Genomic DNA, 18458 nt, shown 5'->3' on the forward strand with positions numbered 1-18458 from the left:
CAAATGAGCCCGACTGAAAGGGGTCATACTGTGGTCTTCCGAGTGGCGGAATGGCCCTTTGGAGGAATTGCTGCCCAAGTTGGACGTGCCGTGTCAGCTGTGCAATGATGCTGGTATCAGTGGTCACGTGAACATTCTCGCTCCCGTTGATAATTTTCTGGACGTCCACGCAGCCTAAGTCGCCCGTCAGGATAATCGTATTACACTACTGGCCATTAAAATTGCTTCACAATGAATATGACGTGGTACAGACGTGAAATTAAACCGACAGGAAGAAGATGTTGTGACATGCAAATGATTAGCTTTTCAGAGCATTCACACAAGGTTGGCGCCGGTTGCGACACCTACAACGTGCTGACATCAGGAAAGTTTCCAACCGATTTCTCATACACAAACAGCAGTTGACCGGCGTTGCCTGGTGAAACGTTGTGATGCCTCGTGTAAGAAGGAGAAATGAGTAGCATCACGTTTCCGACTTTGATAAAGGTCGGATTGTAGCCTATCACGTTTGCGGTTTATCGTATCGCGACATTGCTGCTCGTGTTGGTCGAGATCCAATGACCGTTAGCAGAATATGGAATCGGTGGGTTCAGGAAGGTAATACGGAACGCCGTGCTGGATCCCTACGGCCTCGTATCACTAGCAGTCGACATGACAGGCATCTTATCCGCTTGGCTATAACGAATCGTGCGGCCACGTCTCGATCCCTGGGTCAACAGATGGGGACGTTTGCAAGACAACAACCATCTGCGCGAACAGTTAGACGACGTTTGCAGCAGCATGGACTATCAGCTCGGAGACCATGGCTGCGGTTACCCTTGACGCTGCATCACAGACAGTAGCGCCTACAATGGTGTAGTCAACGACGAACCTGGGTGCACGAATGGCAAAAGGTCATTTTTTCGCATGAATCCAGGTTCTGTTTACAGCATCACGATGGTCGCATCCGTATTTGGAGACATCGCGGTGAACGCACATTGGAAGCGTGTATTCGTCATCGCCATACTGGCGTATCACCCGGCGTGATGGTATGGGGTGCCATTGGTTACACGTCTCGGTCACCTCTTGTTCGCACTGACGGCACTTTGAACGGTGGACGTTACATTTCAGATGTGTTACGGCCCGTGGCTCTACCCTCCAATCGATTCCTGCGAAACCCTACATTTCAGCAGGATAATGCACGACCGCATGTTGCAGGTCCTGTACGGGCGTTTCTGGATACAGAAAATGTTCGACTGCTGCCCTGGCCAGCACATTCTCCAGATCTCTCACCAATTGAAAACTTCTGGTCAATGGTGGCCGAGCAACTGGCTCGTCATAATACGCCAGTCACTACTCTTGATGAACTGTGGTATCGTGTTGAATCTGCACACGTCATTCAAGCTCTGATTGATTCAATGCCCATTGGTATCAAGGCTGTTATTACGGCCAGATGTGGTTGTTCTGGGTACTGATTTCTTAGGATCTATGCAGCCAAATTGCGTGAAAATGTAATCACATCTCAGTTCTAGCATAATATATTTGTGCAATGAATACCCGTTTATTATCCGCATTTCTTCTTGGTGTAGCAATTTTAATGGCCAGTAGTGTATTAAGGGCAGCAGTGGCAGACCGTACAACTACCACAGCACAGGTAAGAGGACTTGTGGGCCTAAACGTGTTATTAGCAGGGGGACTACAGGCACGCACATCTCTAGCCCGTCTTCCACTCACGCCATACGCCTCGACTGGTGACGTAGGAGGATCGCTTGAAAGATTGAATGGAGCGCTGTGGTATTCGGCGATGAAAGCAGATCCCGCCTGGACGCAAGTGATGGGCGTTTGCGCATACGACTTCGTCCTAGTGAGCATTGTCTCGTAGAATGCACTGATCCAACACCCACTGGCCCCACTCCAGGCCTTATGGTCTGGGGTGCGATAAACTACACGTTCCCGTTTGGTATTCCTGCAGGGAGCGCTATCCTGCACTCGGTACGTGCAGAATGTTGTTAGACGCATACATTTGCACTTCTTTCCACAAGAAACTGTTGTGCTGTTCCAAAAGTGTAATGCTCGCCCACACAATTCACGTGAAACTCAACGTGCTGTACAAGAGGTGCAAGCAACTTCCCTGGGCAGCACCATCTCCGGATTTGTCTCCAATTGAGGAGGTGTGGGATATGATGGGACGAGAAGTGACTCGTGCGACTCGTCAGCCAAGAATTTTTACAAAACTACGGGAACAGGGAGAATAGGCGTGGCTTAATATAACCCACGACTGTACTCACCATCAGTAAAATCGTCTGGCTGCCCGATTCAGCGCCTACATAGCTCACCGTGGAGGCTTCTCCAAGCACTAACATTGATGTTTCAGCATGGGTCGATATCTGGAATTACAGAGCTGTTTGTGCAACTGATCTGTAAATGTAATCATTTCAAGTCTTCCATATGCACCGTTACAACAATAAACCTTAAGTGAATCTTCTAAATGGGTATACTGTTTTCTTCTGGCAGTGTATATGCCTATGTCGGAGCGTGGAATGTCAGAAGTTTGAACGTGTTAGGGAAGGAAGAAAATCTGAGAAGGGAAATCCAAAGGCTCAGTCTAGATACAGTAGTTGTCAGTGAAGTGAAATGGAAAGAAGAAAAGGATTTTTTGTCTGACGAATATAGGGTAATATTAACAGCAGAAAAAAATTATATAACGGGAGTAGGATTCGTTATGAATAAGAAGACAGGGCACAGAGTGAGTTACTGTGAACAGTTAAGTGATAGGGTTGTTCTTAACAGAATCGACAGCAAACCAACACCGACAACGATAGATCAGGTATACATGCGAACGACGCAAGCTGGCGATGAAGAGATAGAGGAAGTATATGAGGATACTGACAGGGTAATACCGTACGTAAAGGGAGATGAAAATCTAATAGTCATGGAGGAATGGAATTCGATGGTAGGGAAGGAGTAGAAGAAGAAGTTAGAGAATAATATGGGCTTAGGACAAGGAATGAGGGAGAAGAAGGACTGAGTTCTGTAAAAAATTTCAGCTAGTGATAGTGAACACTCTGTTCAAGAATCACCAGAGGAGGAGGTGCACTTCGAAAAGACTGGGTGATACTGGAAGATTTCAGTTAGATTACGTAATGATCAGACAGAGATTTGGAAAACAGTTACTGAATTGTAAGATGTACCCAGGAGCAGATATAGATTCGGGTCACAATGTAGTAGTGATGAAAAGTGGGTTGAAGTTCGAGAGATTAGCAAGAATTAATACACAAAGAAGAGGGATACGGAAATATTAAGGAATGATGAGATACGCCTGAAGTTCTCTAAGATTGTAGATACAGCAATAAGGAATAGCTCAGTAGGCAGTACAGTTGAAGACGAATTGACATCTCTAAAAAGGGCAGTCACTGAAGTTGGAAAAAGAAACATAAATACAAAGACGGCGACTGCGCAGATACCACGCATAACAGAAGAAATACATCAATTCATCGATGAAAGTACAAAAAAGTTCAGGGAAATTCAGGAATACAGAAATACATGTCGCTGGGGAATGAAATAAATAGGAAGTGCCAGAAAGCTAAAAAGAAATGATTGCATGAAAAATGTGTAGAAATCGGAAAAGAGATGATTGTCGGAAGGCCTGACTCAGTATATGAGAAAGTCAAAACAACCTTCGGTGAAATTAAAAACAAAGGTAGTAACATTAAGAGTGCAATGGAAATTCCACTGTTAAATGCAGAGGAAAGAGCACGTATGTGGAAACATTAGCTGAAGGCCTCTATGAGGAGGAAGATTTGTCTAATATAATATAAAAGAAACAGGAGTCCATTTAGAAGAGATAGGGGATCCAGTATTAAAATCAGAATTTAAGACAGATTTGGAGGATTTAAGATCAAATAAGGCAGAAGGGATAGATAATGTTCCATCATAATTTCTAAAATCATAGGGCGAAGTGGCTACATAACTACTACTCGGGTTGGTGTTTTAGAATCTACGAATGTGTCTGGTGACATACCATCTGACTTTCCAAAGAATATCATCAACTTCGAAGACTGAAAGAGCTTACAAGTGCGAGAATTATCGGACAGTTAGCTTAACAGCTCGTGGATCCAAGTTGCTGACAAGAATAATATACAGAAGAATGGAGGAAAATTGTGGATGTGTTGGAGGACGATAATTTGGCTTAGGAAAGAAAGAGGAACTAGAAAGGCAATTCTGACGTTGCCGTTGATAATGCAAGCAAGACTAAAGAAAAATCTAGACACGTTCATAGGATCTGTAGCCTGGAAAAAGCGTTCGACAGTGTAGAATGGTGCAAGATGTTCGAAATTCTGTGAAAAATTGTAGTAAGCATTAAGAAGCCGGGGCATTAAGGAGACGGTTAATACACAATATGTAAATGAGCCATGCGAGTGGACTACCAGGAACGAAGTGCTCGGATTAAAAAGGGTGTAAGACAGCCGATGAAGTCTTTCGCCCTACTTTCCAATCTGAACATCGGAGAAGCAATGATGGAAATAAAAGAAAGGTTCAAAAGTGGAATTAAAATTCAAGGTGAAAGGGTATCGATGATACGATTCGCTAATGACATGGTTATACTAACTGAAAGAGAAGAGGATCTGCTGAATGGAATAAACAGTCTAATGAATGCAGAATATGGATTGAGAGCAAATGGAAGGAAGACAGAAGTAATGAGAACTAGCAGAAATGAGAACAGCGAGAAACTTAACATTAGGATTGATGGTCACAAAGGAGATGTAGTTAAGGAATTCTACGACGTAGGCAGCAAAATAATTAATGACGGACGGACCAAGGAGGACATCAAAAGCAGATTAGCACTGCCAAAAAGGGCATTTCTGACCAAGAGAAGTCTACTAGTATCAAACATAGGCCTTAATTTGAAGAAGAAATTCCTGATACAGTGCGTTTGGAGCACAGCGTTGTAAGGTAGTGAAACACGGACTGTGGGAAAACCGTATGACAAGAGAATCGAAGCATTTGAGATGTGCTGCTACAGATGAAAGCTGAAAATTAGGTGGACTGATACGGTCGGAATATATAGGAGTTTCTGCGCAGAATTGGAGAGAATAGAAGTATGTGGAGAACACTGACAAGGAGAAGCGACAATATGATAGGGCATCTATTAAGACATCAGGGAATGACTTCCATGGTGATAGGGGGAGCTGTAGAGGACAAAATCTGTAGCGAAATACCGAGATTGGAATATATCCAGCAAACAATTGAGGACGTTGGTTGCTTTTATACTCTGAGATGAAGAGATTTATACAGGAGAGGAATTCGTTGTGGGCCGCATCGAAACAGCAAGACGAATGATGACTGCGACAGGAAGGGTCGTCGAACACGATCTAATTCAGATACTAGGGTGGAAGCATATTAGAAATGGCTAATTTTGTAAACTATTTGCCTGACGCCGTTGTTAAAGTACACTGAGCGTGGTAAACTAGCATTATTCAAAACTGGCGCCAAGGTAACTGTGGTGCTCCACGGGCCATCGATGAGAGGGGTCAGCGACGGCAGCGGAGATGTGTACAGGAGAATAGACGTGTGACTGTTGAGAAACTGGCCGCCCAGTTGAACCAAGGGGCTGTCAACAGTGTCCCATCAATGACCGTTCAGAGAATGCCGCTGCGCATGGGTTCAAATGGTTCAAATGGCTCTAAGCACTATGGCACTTAACATCTGAGGTCATTAGTCCCCTAGAACTTAGAACTATGTAAGCCTAACTAACCTTAGGACATCACACACATCCATGCCCGAGGCAGGATTCGAACCTGCGACCGTAGCAGCAGCGCGGTTCCGGACTGAAGCGCCAAGAACCACTCGGTCATCGCGGCCGCGCTGCGCATAGGCCTCCGCAGATGCCACCTGTTTCATGCACCCTTACTGACTGTTGTTCATCGACGACGAAGGCTGGAATTTGGATGTCAGTACGGCAAGTCGGTGTCCAGTGAACGGCGATAGTCGGCCTTAACAGATTAATCACGTTTTATGCTCCATCGGACAGGTGCAAACACGATGCAACAATCGTCGGAAGCGTTCAGGCCGGAGGAGGGACCGTTATGTTCTAGAAAATGTTTATCTGGATTTTCCTAGGTGATATCGTCATTCTATAAGGCACACTGGGTCAACACATGTATGCATCTTTCGTTGGAGCTCGCGTCCACCCCTACATGCAGTTTGTTTTTTCCTCAGCATGACACTGTCTACCATCGGAACAATGCAACTTGTCGCACAGCATGCAATGTATGTGAATGGTACGAAGAACACCAGCATAAGTTTACTGCATTCACCCACCTGCCAAATTTCCAAAATTTACACCCAGTTGAGAATATGAAGGACCAACTCCATCGAGCTGTTCGCGCCATGAATTCTCAACCGACAAATTTAGATTAGCTAGCCACGGCACTGGATTTAGCATGGCTCTATATTCCTGTTAGTATCTTGTAAAATCTCATTGACTCTTTTCCTGCATGTCTGTGCCGCAAAAGGCACATGGAGTCTATTGACTGGTGATCAAACTGATGTGACTGGACATTAATTTAACTGCAGAGAGTATCATTAGAGAAAATTGTTGTTCATCTGATGAAAGAGGTGAACAACAGAATAATGGTGCACAAGTTTCAGATCTAAGAATAGAGTGAAAAAGTAGCAAACTGATGTTTTGAGGCTGATCTACATCTATCTCTACACGATTCCTCTGCAATCCACCACTATGCGCCTGCCAGAGGGTTCATCGAACCACCTTCAAGCAATTTCTCTAACATTCCACTCTCAAGTAGTGCACGGGACCTCCGTCAATCCTATCTGATGCAGATCCCACAGCGTGCAGCAACACTCCAGAAGAGGACGGATAAGCGTAGTGCAGGTGGTCTCATTAGTAGTCCTGCTGCATTTTCTAAGGATTAGGCCAATAAATTGCAGTCTTCGTTTCGCTTTGCCTCAACATTATGCATGTGACAGTTCCAATTTAATTATATTTATGGAGAATATGATTGTGGAGAACAGGCGCATTCAGATATGTAAAAGGAAGACATCAAATGCTTTTGCGTTTATCAGAATTTTTTTATGCCAGACAAAATGATAATTATTCAAATCAAATGTGTGTGAAATCTTACGGAACTTAATTGCTAAGGTTATCAGTCCCTAAGCTTACACACTACTTAACCTAAATTATCCTAAGGACAAACACACACACATCCATGCCCGAGGGAGGACTCGAACCTCCGCCGGGATCAGTGATAATTATTGCTAAGTGTAACTCTGACGTCGTATGAATCTGAATATGGTGTGCCATTTTAAGAAAACGAACAGATGAATTAAACAATTAGATATTTCGGAGGTATTTGGTGACAGTCATGGTTGTAAATGTCTGACTGCAAAACCCAAATTTCAGATGAATCTGCCTCTCAATGTGAGGGGTGGATGTATTCAAGTGGTGGAGGGCAGTATGAAGCATTCATGTGTTCTGGCACAGTCTGCATTTTTGCCAGAATGATTTATTACCTAGTCCTGCCTTCTCCCTCCACCTCTCTAGGCAAATTACGTTACACATAAATGACAGAAAATACAAAATGTGATACGGACTGTTGCCTTATTGGCAGTGGTAATGGATGCAGCCTGCATAGTTGCCAGTTTTCACCAGAATACTGACCAGTACTAATTCACAATTAAGGATGGCGATTCAGATTGCATAGACATGAGATTACAAATCAAGATGCCAGAACTAACGCATAAGTCCTCAAGGCCTAAGGGTCACGATGATAGCAGTCCAAAACACCTTATTGAAAACTTGAGCTTAGTAATTACACTAACTGGTTCCCAAAAGATCAAAATGGCACAATTCAGGATTGTGGAATTATGATGTCACAATCCAGGAAGTACGTCCTGTTACACGCCTGCACCTGGCACCATGAATTATTTTTAGTAGATGTCACAATAGCGGCAGGACGTGCAGAAAACCTGTGGGATACTGAGGGTGATTCATTATTGCACAGTGGTAGATAGCAGGTCTAGTTCACTCCTATGTGTGAAAGACATTTTAAAACAAAGTACACTCTTGCTGTGTGCAAGATACATTGTGGGGGCGCTGAAGCTCATTTTTTAAAGAAAGTACTATCTTGCTACATAGAATTCCATTATTCAGAAATCTGTCTCCATCTCATACTATCACTGACTATGCAGTCCACTATTACAAGAAGAAAGTAAAAAAATAAAACTACATACAAAGTTCACAGCCATGGGAGATTTGCTATCACGCTCCATAAACGAAACACATACATGCATGGCACGTAGGTTGGTTGCAAGAAAACTGCAAGTATGAGCTTTTTCCCATATTTCAGGGTTAACTCCGTATAAATATCTACTACAAATTTCAAAATTTCGCATGTTGATGCGCCCTGTGAGAAAGAAAAAAGGATACACCATGAAGGAAGCACCCGAATGGGACAAAAATCGGTGGTTGTGATGTACATGTACAGACAAGCAAAGATTACAGTTTCAGAACAATTGGTTAATTTATTCAAGAGGAAGAGCTTCACAAATTGGGAAAGTTGATAACACGTTGGTAACCCTCTGGCACTTATGAAAACAACTTTTGGTTTGTCAGTGACTGATAGGTTTGTGGGATATCAACCTGAGGGATACTGTGACAAATTATGTCCAATTGACGTGTTAGATCATAAAATCCCGACTGGGGGGAGTGCCCTGCCAGTTATGCTCCAAACGTTCTAAACTGGGGTAAGTTCCAGCGAACTTGCTGGCCAAGGTAGGATTGGAAAGCATGATGACAAGCAGTAGAAACACACTCTGTGTTTGGGCTCAAATGTAGGTCCAGGATGGCTTGCCGTGAAAAGCAACGAAACAAGGTATAGATTTTCATCCATGTACCGCCGTGCTGCAAGGGTGCTGCGGATGAAACCAAGCGGTCCTGCTAAGAGATGAAATAGTATCCCAGACCATCACACCCGGCTGTCAAGCTGTATGGCGGGCGACTGTCAGGTTGGTATCCCCACGCCTTCGCTGGTCGTCTGGATTTATTTCGCAATGGGACTCATCAAAGAAGATAATTCTACTCCAGTCAATGAGATTCCAGGCCGAAGACATGTCTGTAGCAGCCCCAAAGTGTGGTGGAATACCATACAGCTGGACAGACAGGAGTGATGGTCTGAGGTGCTTGTTCTTGTCATTGCTGGTCGACTTTGGTTTTCATCAGCGGCACCGTTACAGCACAGCGGTACGTCGACTATATTTTACGCCCTGTTTTGCTGCCCTTCATGGAAAGCCATGCTGGGCTTACACTACAGCAAGATAATGCCCGGCCACACAAGGCCAGCGTTTCTACACCTCATCTTCGTGCTTGAAAAACCCTACCTTGCCCAACAAGATCACCTGCCTCTCCCCAGTTGAGAACGTTCGGAGAGTAATGGACAGAGATATCCATACCTACGACACTAGAGAGAAAAATGGCCTCTATTTCGCTCTATTAAAGCTGTCAAAGGCTCAGACAGAAGTTCAGTAGGCAGCAACACAATTTTTTTTTATTATTTGCCCGATAACATTAAACGTCCGACAGGTAGTGAACTACTCCTTCTATTCCATTGACGAATTTCTACTTAAAAGCTAGTAGCCAGAAAAAACACTGTAGCAGCATGAGTAGGACTGAACAATATATTCATTGATGTTAACACTAACCATGCGTACATATCCTGTAAACTGACTCGTTATGCATCACATCGATAAAAGAAATGTTGAAATGGTCTATGGAACATATAACTAACTAACTCTGAACGGCCACTACCAAGACGTTACACCAGTATATCCGTCCTTGTTGGATATGTTGATTAAAATTTCATTCTTATGCGAGCTTATTTGCAGTACTCAGAAACGCCATTTCTGCAGATCAAGAAGGGTGTGACTGCATGACGGTTGCTAGGTGCGTCTAACGTTACTTGAATTTTTTAGGTGGGGACAGCAGCACAGCATGCGTAGAGATCGTACACGTGGCAGCTGCGGCGTCTTTCGGAGAAAGGTCGAAGCTTTGAGGGACATCATGCCGAAAGATCTCATAGACAATCGGCTGTAATGTTATAACAGCAGGGAGAATAGCGACGATATGGACCCAGCATAACAGTGCGATAAGAGGAGTGGACACGGAAAGTTCTGAAGGCACTACATAGCGTGAAGTTCGTAGAGTCACTCGACTGGCAAAGACGAACAGACGGATCAAAACAGCTAAAATTCGGACCGTCGTGAAAATATCACCGGAAGCTAGGTTGAGATTCAGAGTTGCTAAGCATTGTTTAATGCTGACACCACGCCACAAACAACAGAGACAATCGTGATGTAGACCCAGAGCTGATTTGGTCATCAAGTGGCAGCGCCGAGTCTCGCTTCTTTTTGTGGCGGTCAGATCGATGCCATCTTGTGCGTAGAATATCTGGTGAAAGGTCATAGGATGTATCGATTGTTGAGACGCTTAGATTTCCAACAGGAATCATAGTGTAGCGAGTTGTGGAATATGAGAACAGGAATGATTTGACTATTGTTGAAAGGATGCTGAATGCTCGCCAGAACGTGGCAGGGATGGTAAACCCTATTGTAATTCCCAGGATGATAAGAGTATCAAATGACACCACAGACACTTTGAGGATTGTGTGGATTCTTTACTGGCTTGGCCAGTCTCCTTGTTTGTCACAGGTAAAGAGTGTCGGGGATGCGATGGAAGGACATGTTTTCATACTGGCCGCCAGTCATCAGACTTCATGAACTGACGCACCACTTGTTTCAGAAAAGGCAATAATTTATTCAGGATTCCACATGCAAGCAGTTTACTGTGTCGATCTGGGGTCACAGTGAAATGATTGCGCTTCTAGTCTCGTTTCATTGACACATTAAAGCGAAACTGCCATGTCATATCCAAAGAAAAACGCATTTTATATATGGATGTATCGATGCTGCACTGTCTTGCGTAGCCTTTTGGCTCGACAGTCGACATGACCCACTAGAGCCTCTTTGGTTGCGGCGGCCAATCAGACAATTTGCAACAAATGTTCGCTTTTGCTGCAGTTTTGTGATTCTCATACTCTTGTTTTCGTCTTGGTTCTGGCAAGATGTCGTCTGTTGCCAGTCGCTGTGATGAGTTCACTCTATGTTGCTGAAAGTCGCTTGGTTAGGTCGTTACTTGCTTTAGTATCGCCCTGCAAGCATAGTCGGCTGTACTTATGCAGTTCGAAATTATTTTCCGATGTCGCAGTTGCTTACGGTAAATCTACAACTTCTATAACTTTTCTTTGGCACTCTAACTGGAAACGAAACTTAATTCTTTTGAATGGGTTTGAGTCATGTGCTTACCTGGAACTGGATATCTATGCTTTCTATCGGCATCCATGTTCATACTGGTTACTAAACCCACTCTCATTCGGTAACAAATCAGTCAGACCTTCAGACAGCCTTATTTATTTATTCTGTAAAGAGATCTATTTTTATTTTTTTTCAGTTTAGTTTGTATTTCGTTGTTTCTCAATGATCTTAAATGTAATTCTGCTTACGCTGTAAAAGGAGTAAACTATTGGTCAACCTAATATCCATATAACTGTTTTTCCGACACTTCCTACGTTTTAATCTACCAAATGCTCATGTAGGATCACATACATAACAGGCCATATCGTGAACCCATACCCTGTTTAGCTCGACTGACATTCGCAAATATTTTGCACATTCCCCGACACTACGAGTATTGTTATTCAGGGTTTTAAGGGTAAAAGAGCAGATATTTTTATTAGCGACAGAGGAATGTGTACTGAACAACATTACATTAATATTTACTTCATCTGCAGACAAATTTAGTGTTACGGTTCTACGGGGCCAAACTGCTGAGGTCATCGGTCCCTATACTTACTCACTACATAATCTAACTTAAACTACCTTACGCTAAGGACAACAGACACACCCCTGCCCAAGGGAGGACTCGAACCTCTGACGGGGGGAGCCGCGCGAACCGTGACAAGGCGCCCTGACCGAGCGGCTAGGCCAAGGGGCTGCAGACTAATAATTACAGCTATTAGGAGTAGTGTGTTTTCAGGTTGGTTGGAACCTCCAAGTACACGTGACAAGACTAAGCCGTTAACGGTTAATTCGCCCTGGAATCAGGTCAGGTGTTGAAGCGTGGAGGCGTGGATGCAGAACATTTAGTCTATACTGACAAGCGTAGTCCACTTAGTGGCACGGTTACGACCGTGCAGAAAACGTAAGGTAGTAATTTATGTGACGAGTTTGCGGGAAGAGTGCTAGACGCAGACAAAAAACAACTAACGCACTGAAGCGGGTACATTAAGGTACCAATGGTGACAATATTTGCACTTACACCACTAACAGCTTGTGTATTACGTGACTTCCCACGTTTTCAGGTAGCAATCATACAGGAGACTGATGCAAAATGAAGCACCTGACCCAGCACTCCCTACAGTCCACCTCGCATCAAATGCGCTTGAACAAGATCGTTTTGTATTAAACGATTATAAGTGGTATACGTAAGTAATTTTCAGAGTTCCCAGAATGAGATTTTCACTCTGCAGCGGAGTGTTCGCTGATATGAAACTTCCTGGCAGATTAAAACTGTGTGCTGAACCGAGACTCGAACCCGGGACCTTTGCCTTTCGCGGGCAAGTGCTCTACCAACTGAGCTACCAAGCACGAGTCACGCCCCGTCCTCACGGCTTTACTTCTGCCAGAACATCGTCTCCTACCTTGGATGGGGCGTGAGTCGTGCTTGGGTAGCTCAGATGGTAGAGCACTTGCCCGCGAAAGGCAAAGATGCCGAGTTCGAGTCTCGGTCTGGCACGCAGTTTTAATCTGCCAGGAAGTTTCATATCAACGCACACTCCGCTACAGAGTGAAAATCTCATTCTGGAAATATTCCCCAGGCTGTGGCTAAGCCATGTCTCCGCAATATCCTTTCTTTCAGGAGTGCTAGTTCTGCAAGGTTCGCAGGAGAGCAACTGTAAAGTTAGGAATGTAGGAGACGAGGTACTGGCAGAAGTAAAGCTGTGAGGACGGGGCGTGAGCCGTGCTTGGGTAGCTCAGTTGGTAGAGCACTTGTCCGCGAAAGGCAAAGCCCCGGGTTCGAGTCTCGATCTGACACAAAATTCTCAGAGTTGTTATAAAGTATACAGACTGTCCAAACATGCGCATGGTGCGGACCATTTCCTATAAGGTAATCTTCCATAACACTACTTGCACATCCCTATCTGATTTATTTTTTTATAGGACGAAATAATCATTGTCACTATCAATCATTTGCTCCCGTCTGTTTTCCGTTGCGCTTGTAAGGGTTACCTGTTGTCGTCACATAAATAACAGAACGATGCATATTTACGTGGGCTTGCAGGGAAATGGCTGTAAACAACTTGAAAATGATACTAGTTTAGGCTGCTAAGTTGTGAGATTTCTGAAGACAACAGTTGGCTTTTAACATCTCATTCTTATGTTCGTTTTCGAGGTTAGGTAAGATTGAAACGTAATTTTCTTTATGTAATAATCGATTGTGATGATCTTTCCACACAGCGCGAGTGGTATGAGCTGGTGTTTTATGGTGTAACACTTTCAATTTCTGTCACTATACGAAATATTAATTGCACAAGTAACACAGTAGACCTTGCTCGCAAAACAGCGGACACATGCAATACGTAACTTCATGTAAGTGGTTCGAATACTTGCCGCCTTGCCCATTCCATATAATAATTGCACGGATCCAAGTATCTACCTTGATTTATTTAATTTCTGTGTACGTAAAATACTAAATAATGAAAGCAGTAGACTATCGTCAGACTATTTTGTGTCATTGCTCTTAATGCTATTTGTGAGCTTCTTGATGTTCGTGGATTCGGTGACCCGGGCTCTTGGGGACAACGTGTTGTCGTGGTATACTTTGTTGGCCAAAATCAAGATCTGTACTGGTAGTACCTTCGTCAAATGTATAAAGACCCAACACAAACGGGGTTTGGCTGAGAATCCAGACAAACTACACAAGGTAAGTGCTCACCCTCTTTCTTGTGCTTTCTTGAAGCCTCTGGGTGGATCTATTAGATGTATGGCTGCTGCAGCTTGTTAGAAAACCATATATTTATACAAATCACAGTATCCCATTGAATCGACAGTAACGAACATTTAGTCTTGATTCAGCCCCAGTTGGGTACAGGCTCCTCGTCAAATCACTCATGATGGATCTCATTTGATATTTCCTTGCTCCTTATTCCTTGGAGTTATTGGGAGAAGGAAAGGTAAAGAAAGGCTTTATCAGCTCCTTCAGCTCCCCCATACGTTATGTGGATATCATACTGAAGTCCATCTAAAAATAATGGGGGGGGGGGGGGGGGGGGCAGAACGACCATTCAGTGTATAGATACGCATGAGACAGCACGCGTATCTAATATGTTCCAAAACGCCTTGTATAAAAAGGAAGTTTGTGGTGCTCATACCTTGTGCGCCAACGGCCTTGCCGCAATCGTAACACCGGTTCCCGTCAACCTTCAGATCACCGAAGCTAAGCTCTGTCGAGCTAGGCTGGAGCTTCGATGGGTGATCATCCAATTTGCCGAGCGCTGTTGGCAAGCAGGGTGCACTCAGCCCTTGTGAGGCAAACTGAGGAACTACTTGATTGGGAAGCAGCGGCTCCGGTCTCGTAAACTGACATACGGCCACAAGTGCGGTGTGATGAACACATGCTCCTCCAGATCTGCTTCCAGTGAAGCCTGTTGGCTGGGAATGACACTGTGGTGGGTCGGTAGCATTGGGCCTTCATGGCCTGTTCGGGGAGTTTAGTTTCATTTCGTAATTTGTGTTCTTTTGGTGATAAACAGGCATAGTGAAGAGTTTTGGATAGCTCTTGGCCTAGAGACCATTTGTATATTAAACAGAAGGATCGTCTTAGTGTTACTATCCTACAACAAAGGGTCGAAGTATGAATATTATACACTTCCCCATGATTAGGCAAATAGAGCAAATCGGTTGGTTCTTTTTACAATTGATGTGATCTGTGGTGGGCTTGATGGCACTTACGGCGGCACCATTAGCTCGTGGGCAGTTCCTCGGAAAACCCCACAAAGATTTTCTACTATTATATGTTCGTCGTCACCAGCAGACCAAAACCCGGACGCGGATTCCAAGGCGGCTATTCACAGCAAATGGCTGAATTTTTTACGATATGTTTCTAAGACCCCGGTCTCAAATAATCTTGAAACTTTTGATTGTATCTTTATCCGTTTCCAAGGTACAGAGGTTCAAATTTACCCTACCTCTTCACTTAAAATCAGGTATGAGGCGAAATCTGAATAACAAATAATCGCAGAAAATTGCTCAAATTTTAATAATCATTGTTCAGGCATTTATCTAGAAGAACCATCTCCACAGTTTAAAAAGTCTTTATCCTTTGCCGATCGTTGCGGCCGAGTGGTTCTAGGCGCATCAGTCTGGAACCATGCCTCGGACATGGATGTGTGTGATGTCCTTATGTTAATTACGTTTATGTAGTTCTAAGTTCTAGGGGACTGGTGACCTCAGATGTTAAGTCCCATAGTTCTCAGAGACTTTATCCGTTATGGAGATACACGTCAAAAATTTGTTTGATGCGGAAGGGGGGGGGGGGGGGAAGAATGAAAAGAAAATGAAAGTGTGCGAGAGCCAGTGTAATGAGAGACGGAGTATATGACAAAGACAAAGAGGAAGAGAGATATAGTGACAATGAGAAGAGACAGAGCAGCAGGATGGAAGGAATGAGGTATTAGCATTAAAGGAGTGCAAAAGGGAGACAGTGACAATGAGAGGAGAATATAGTAGTAGGACGGAAGGAAGGGGACTATGCTGTGACACAGGATAAAATGACACAGAGACACACGGAGATAATAAGTTGGGCTGAATGAGTCGTTGAGAAAGGGAAAGAGACAGTGGATGCGTATGAGTGACATACAGCGATGGACAAGAGGGCGTGATTGAGTTACAACTGGGGCAGATTGTGGGAGTTTGAGGTGAGTTGCATGTTGAAAAAAGCATAATTATGTTCGGAAGTCAAAATTTTTGAGAAAAATTTTAAAGGTGCTGGGGAAGGTTGCGTGAGGCAGCTGGTACCCCACTCTTCAGTCAGTCTTTTAAGCGCAAGCTTATTCGGCTATTTTATGCTGTGGTATGAGCCTTTTCCCTCTGGTACATGAAGTACCTGAAAGGAATGTTTATCAAATACTTGGATGGGGTTGCATGTCAGTATTGTAGGTTACAGTACGCTTGTTAGCCCACTGCTTGAATACTGCTCAGCAGTGTGGGATCCGTACCAGATAGGGTTGATAGAAGAGATAGAGAAGATCCAACGGAGAGCAGCGCGCTTCGTTGCAGGATCATTTCGTAACCGCGAAAGCGTTGCGGAGATGATAGATAAACTCCAGTGGAAGACTCTGCAGGAGAGAGGCTCAATAGCTCTGTACGGGCTTTTGTTGAAGTTTCGAGAACATACCTTCACCGAGATGTGAAGCAGTATATTGCTCCCTCCTACGTATATCTCGCGAAGAGACCATGAGGATAAAATCAGAGAGATTAGCGCCCACACAGAGGCATACCGACAATCCTTCTTTGCACGAACAATACGAGACTGGAATAGAAGGGAGGACCGATAGAGGTACTCAAGGTACCCTCCGCCACACACTGTCAGGTGGCTTGCGGAGTATGGATGTAGATGGATGTAGATGTAGAGGATTTGTATTGAAATACGTTAGAGTATACGAACCCGAGTACGAAGCCGGTGGGACACTCGCAGCGGAAGCCGCCGTCGGTGTTGATGCAGCCGTGCGAGCAGCCGGTGCGGCCCGGCGAGAGGCACTCGTTGAGGTCGCAGGAGCGGCCGTCGCCGGCGAGCACGTAGCCGTCGGGGCAGGTGCAGCGCGCTGCGCCGCCCACCACCTCGCAGGCATGCGAGCAGGGCTCGGCCAGGCTGTGGCACGGTCCCGCGCAAGTGCGCCCGTCGGCCGCAAGCTGTCCCCCGCCGGGGCACTCGCACCGGAAGCTGCCCACCGTGTTGACGCAGCGGTGCGAGCAGCCGCCGCCGACGCCGCCGGGCGCGCATTCGTCCACGTCGTTGCACTGCCGGCCTCCGTCCGAGAGCACGAAGCCCTCGGGACACTCGCAGCGCACGCCGCCGCCGATGTCCACGCAGTAGTGCGAGCAGCCGCCGTTACGCACGGCGCACGTTCTGGAAGCCCTCAGGCAGGTCTGGCCGTCCGACGAAAGAGTCCAGTCGTCGGGGCACTCGCAGCGGTAGCTGCCCGCAGTGTTGACGCAGAAGTAACTGCAGTTCCCTCTCTCGTCGCTCTCACACTCGTCGATGTCGATGCAGTTGTGTCTGCCTCCGTCGAGTTGGAATCCCTCCGGACACTCGCACCGGTAGCTGCCTTCCGTGTTGACGCATCCGTGGGAGCACGGAGGCCCTCCACCATTCGAGGAGTTCCCGTGCTCACATTCGTCGACGTCGCGGCATTCTCGTCCGTTCTGTTCCGACAGCCGGTAGCCTGGGAGACACTCGCAGCGGTAGCTGCCATCCGTATTGACACATAATTGGGAACAGCCACCGCCAACATATTCGTCGTCGTCGTCATCGTCGTCGTCGTCATCCTCCTCCTCGTCGTCCAGGGCGCACTCGTCTACGTCGTGGCACGTGGTCGGAGTCCGCAGTTCGTATCCGTCTGGACAGGAGCACTCCACTCCGGACAGGGTACTGCGGCACTCGTGAGAGCAGCCGCCGTTGTTCACCAGGCACTCGTCCACCTATGGGACAGCAGCGCACACCAAAAGAATCGAGTTTTCTCTTTGTTTTACTTTTCATCTATCCTTTAAAAAATGCTACTGTTACAGTTTACATTTTCGAAAGTGTTTTTCTGTGCTTTACGTCCACTTTTACAAAAATCCGCTCTGTTGAGAGGAGGGCTATTCGAAAAGTAAGGTTCGATCGATCGCGAAATGGAAACCACAGAGAAAATCCGACGATGCTTAACACAGATGTGTTCGACAACGTTTAGTATACTCGTAGATCACGTCATGTCGCTCTTTTCAACTCTGGGTGCAAAGTGAACACTTAAAGAAGCCCGACTTAGAACACATCTCCATGCCCGAGGCGAACCTGTGACCGTTGCAGCAGCGCGGTTCCAGACTGAAGCTCCTAGAACCGCTCGGTCACAGCGGCCGGTTGAAGCCTGGAACATAGTGTCTCCCGCCAAACGTGTGAGAGATTTCGCCTGATTTCATGCAACCCCTCACAATGTAATAATCATGCATTTCCTTCTTGCCAGTTCTCGGCCGTACACTATTGGGATAATAAGGACGCTTCTGCAGCGTTTTCGACGAAAAGTGTCTGAACACTCGTCATGCAGCCTCTGCTTGGCTCTCGCTGATTTTCATCTCAGCTCGCATAAGCCGCT

General features: G+C 45.4%; 1 protein-coding gene across 1 annotated transcript in view; it reads right to left on the bottom strand.

Moving 5' to 3' along the window:
• The window catches only part of LOC124775332 (fibrillin-3-like), a 198434-nt gene that overhangs the window by 79614 nt on the left and 100362 nt on the right, over positions 1-18458 (bottom strand). The window contains exon 8 of the mRNA XM_047250166.1: positions 16775-17808. Within this exon, the coding sequence (XP_047106122.1) occupies positions 16775-17808 (1034 nt within the window). The remainder of the gene's footprint in view (positions 1-16774; positions 17809-18458) is intronic.

Source organism: Schistocerca piceifrons, chromosome 1 (genome assembly GCF_021461385.2).
Source record: "Schistocerca piceifrons isolate TAMUIC-IGC-003096 chromosome 1, iqSchPice1.1, whole genome shotgun sequence".
In the NCBI taxonomy this organism is placed as follows: Eukaryota; Metazoa; Arthropoda; class Insecta; order Orthoptera; family Acrididae; genus Schistocerca; species Schistocerca piceifrons.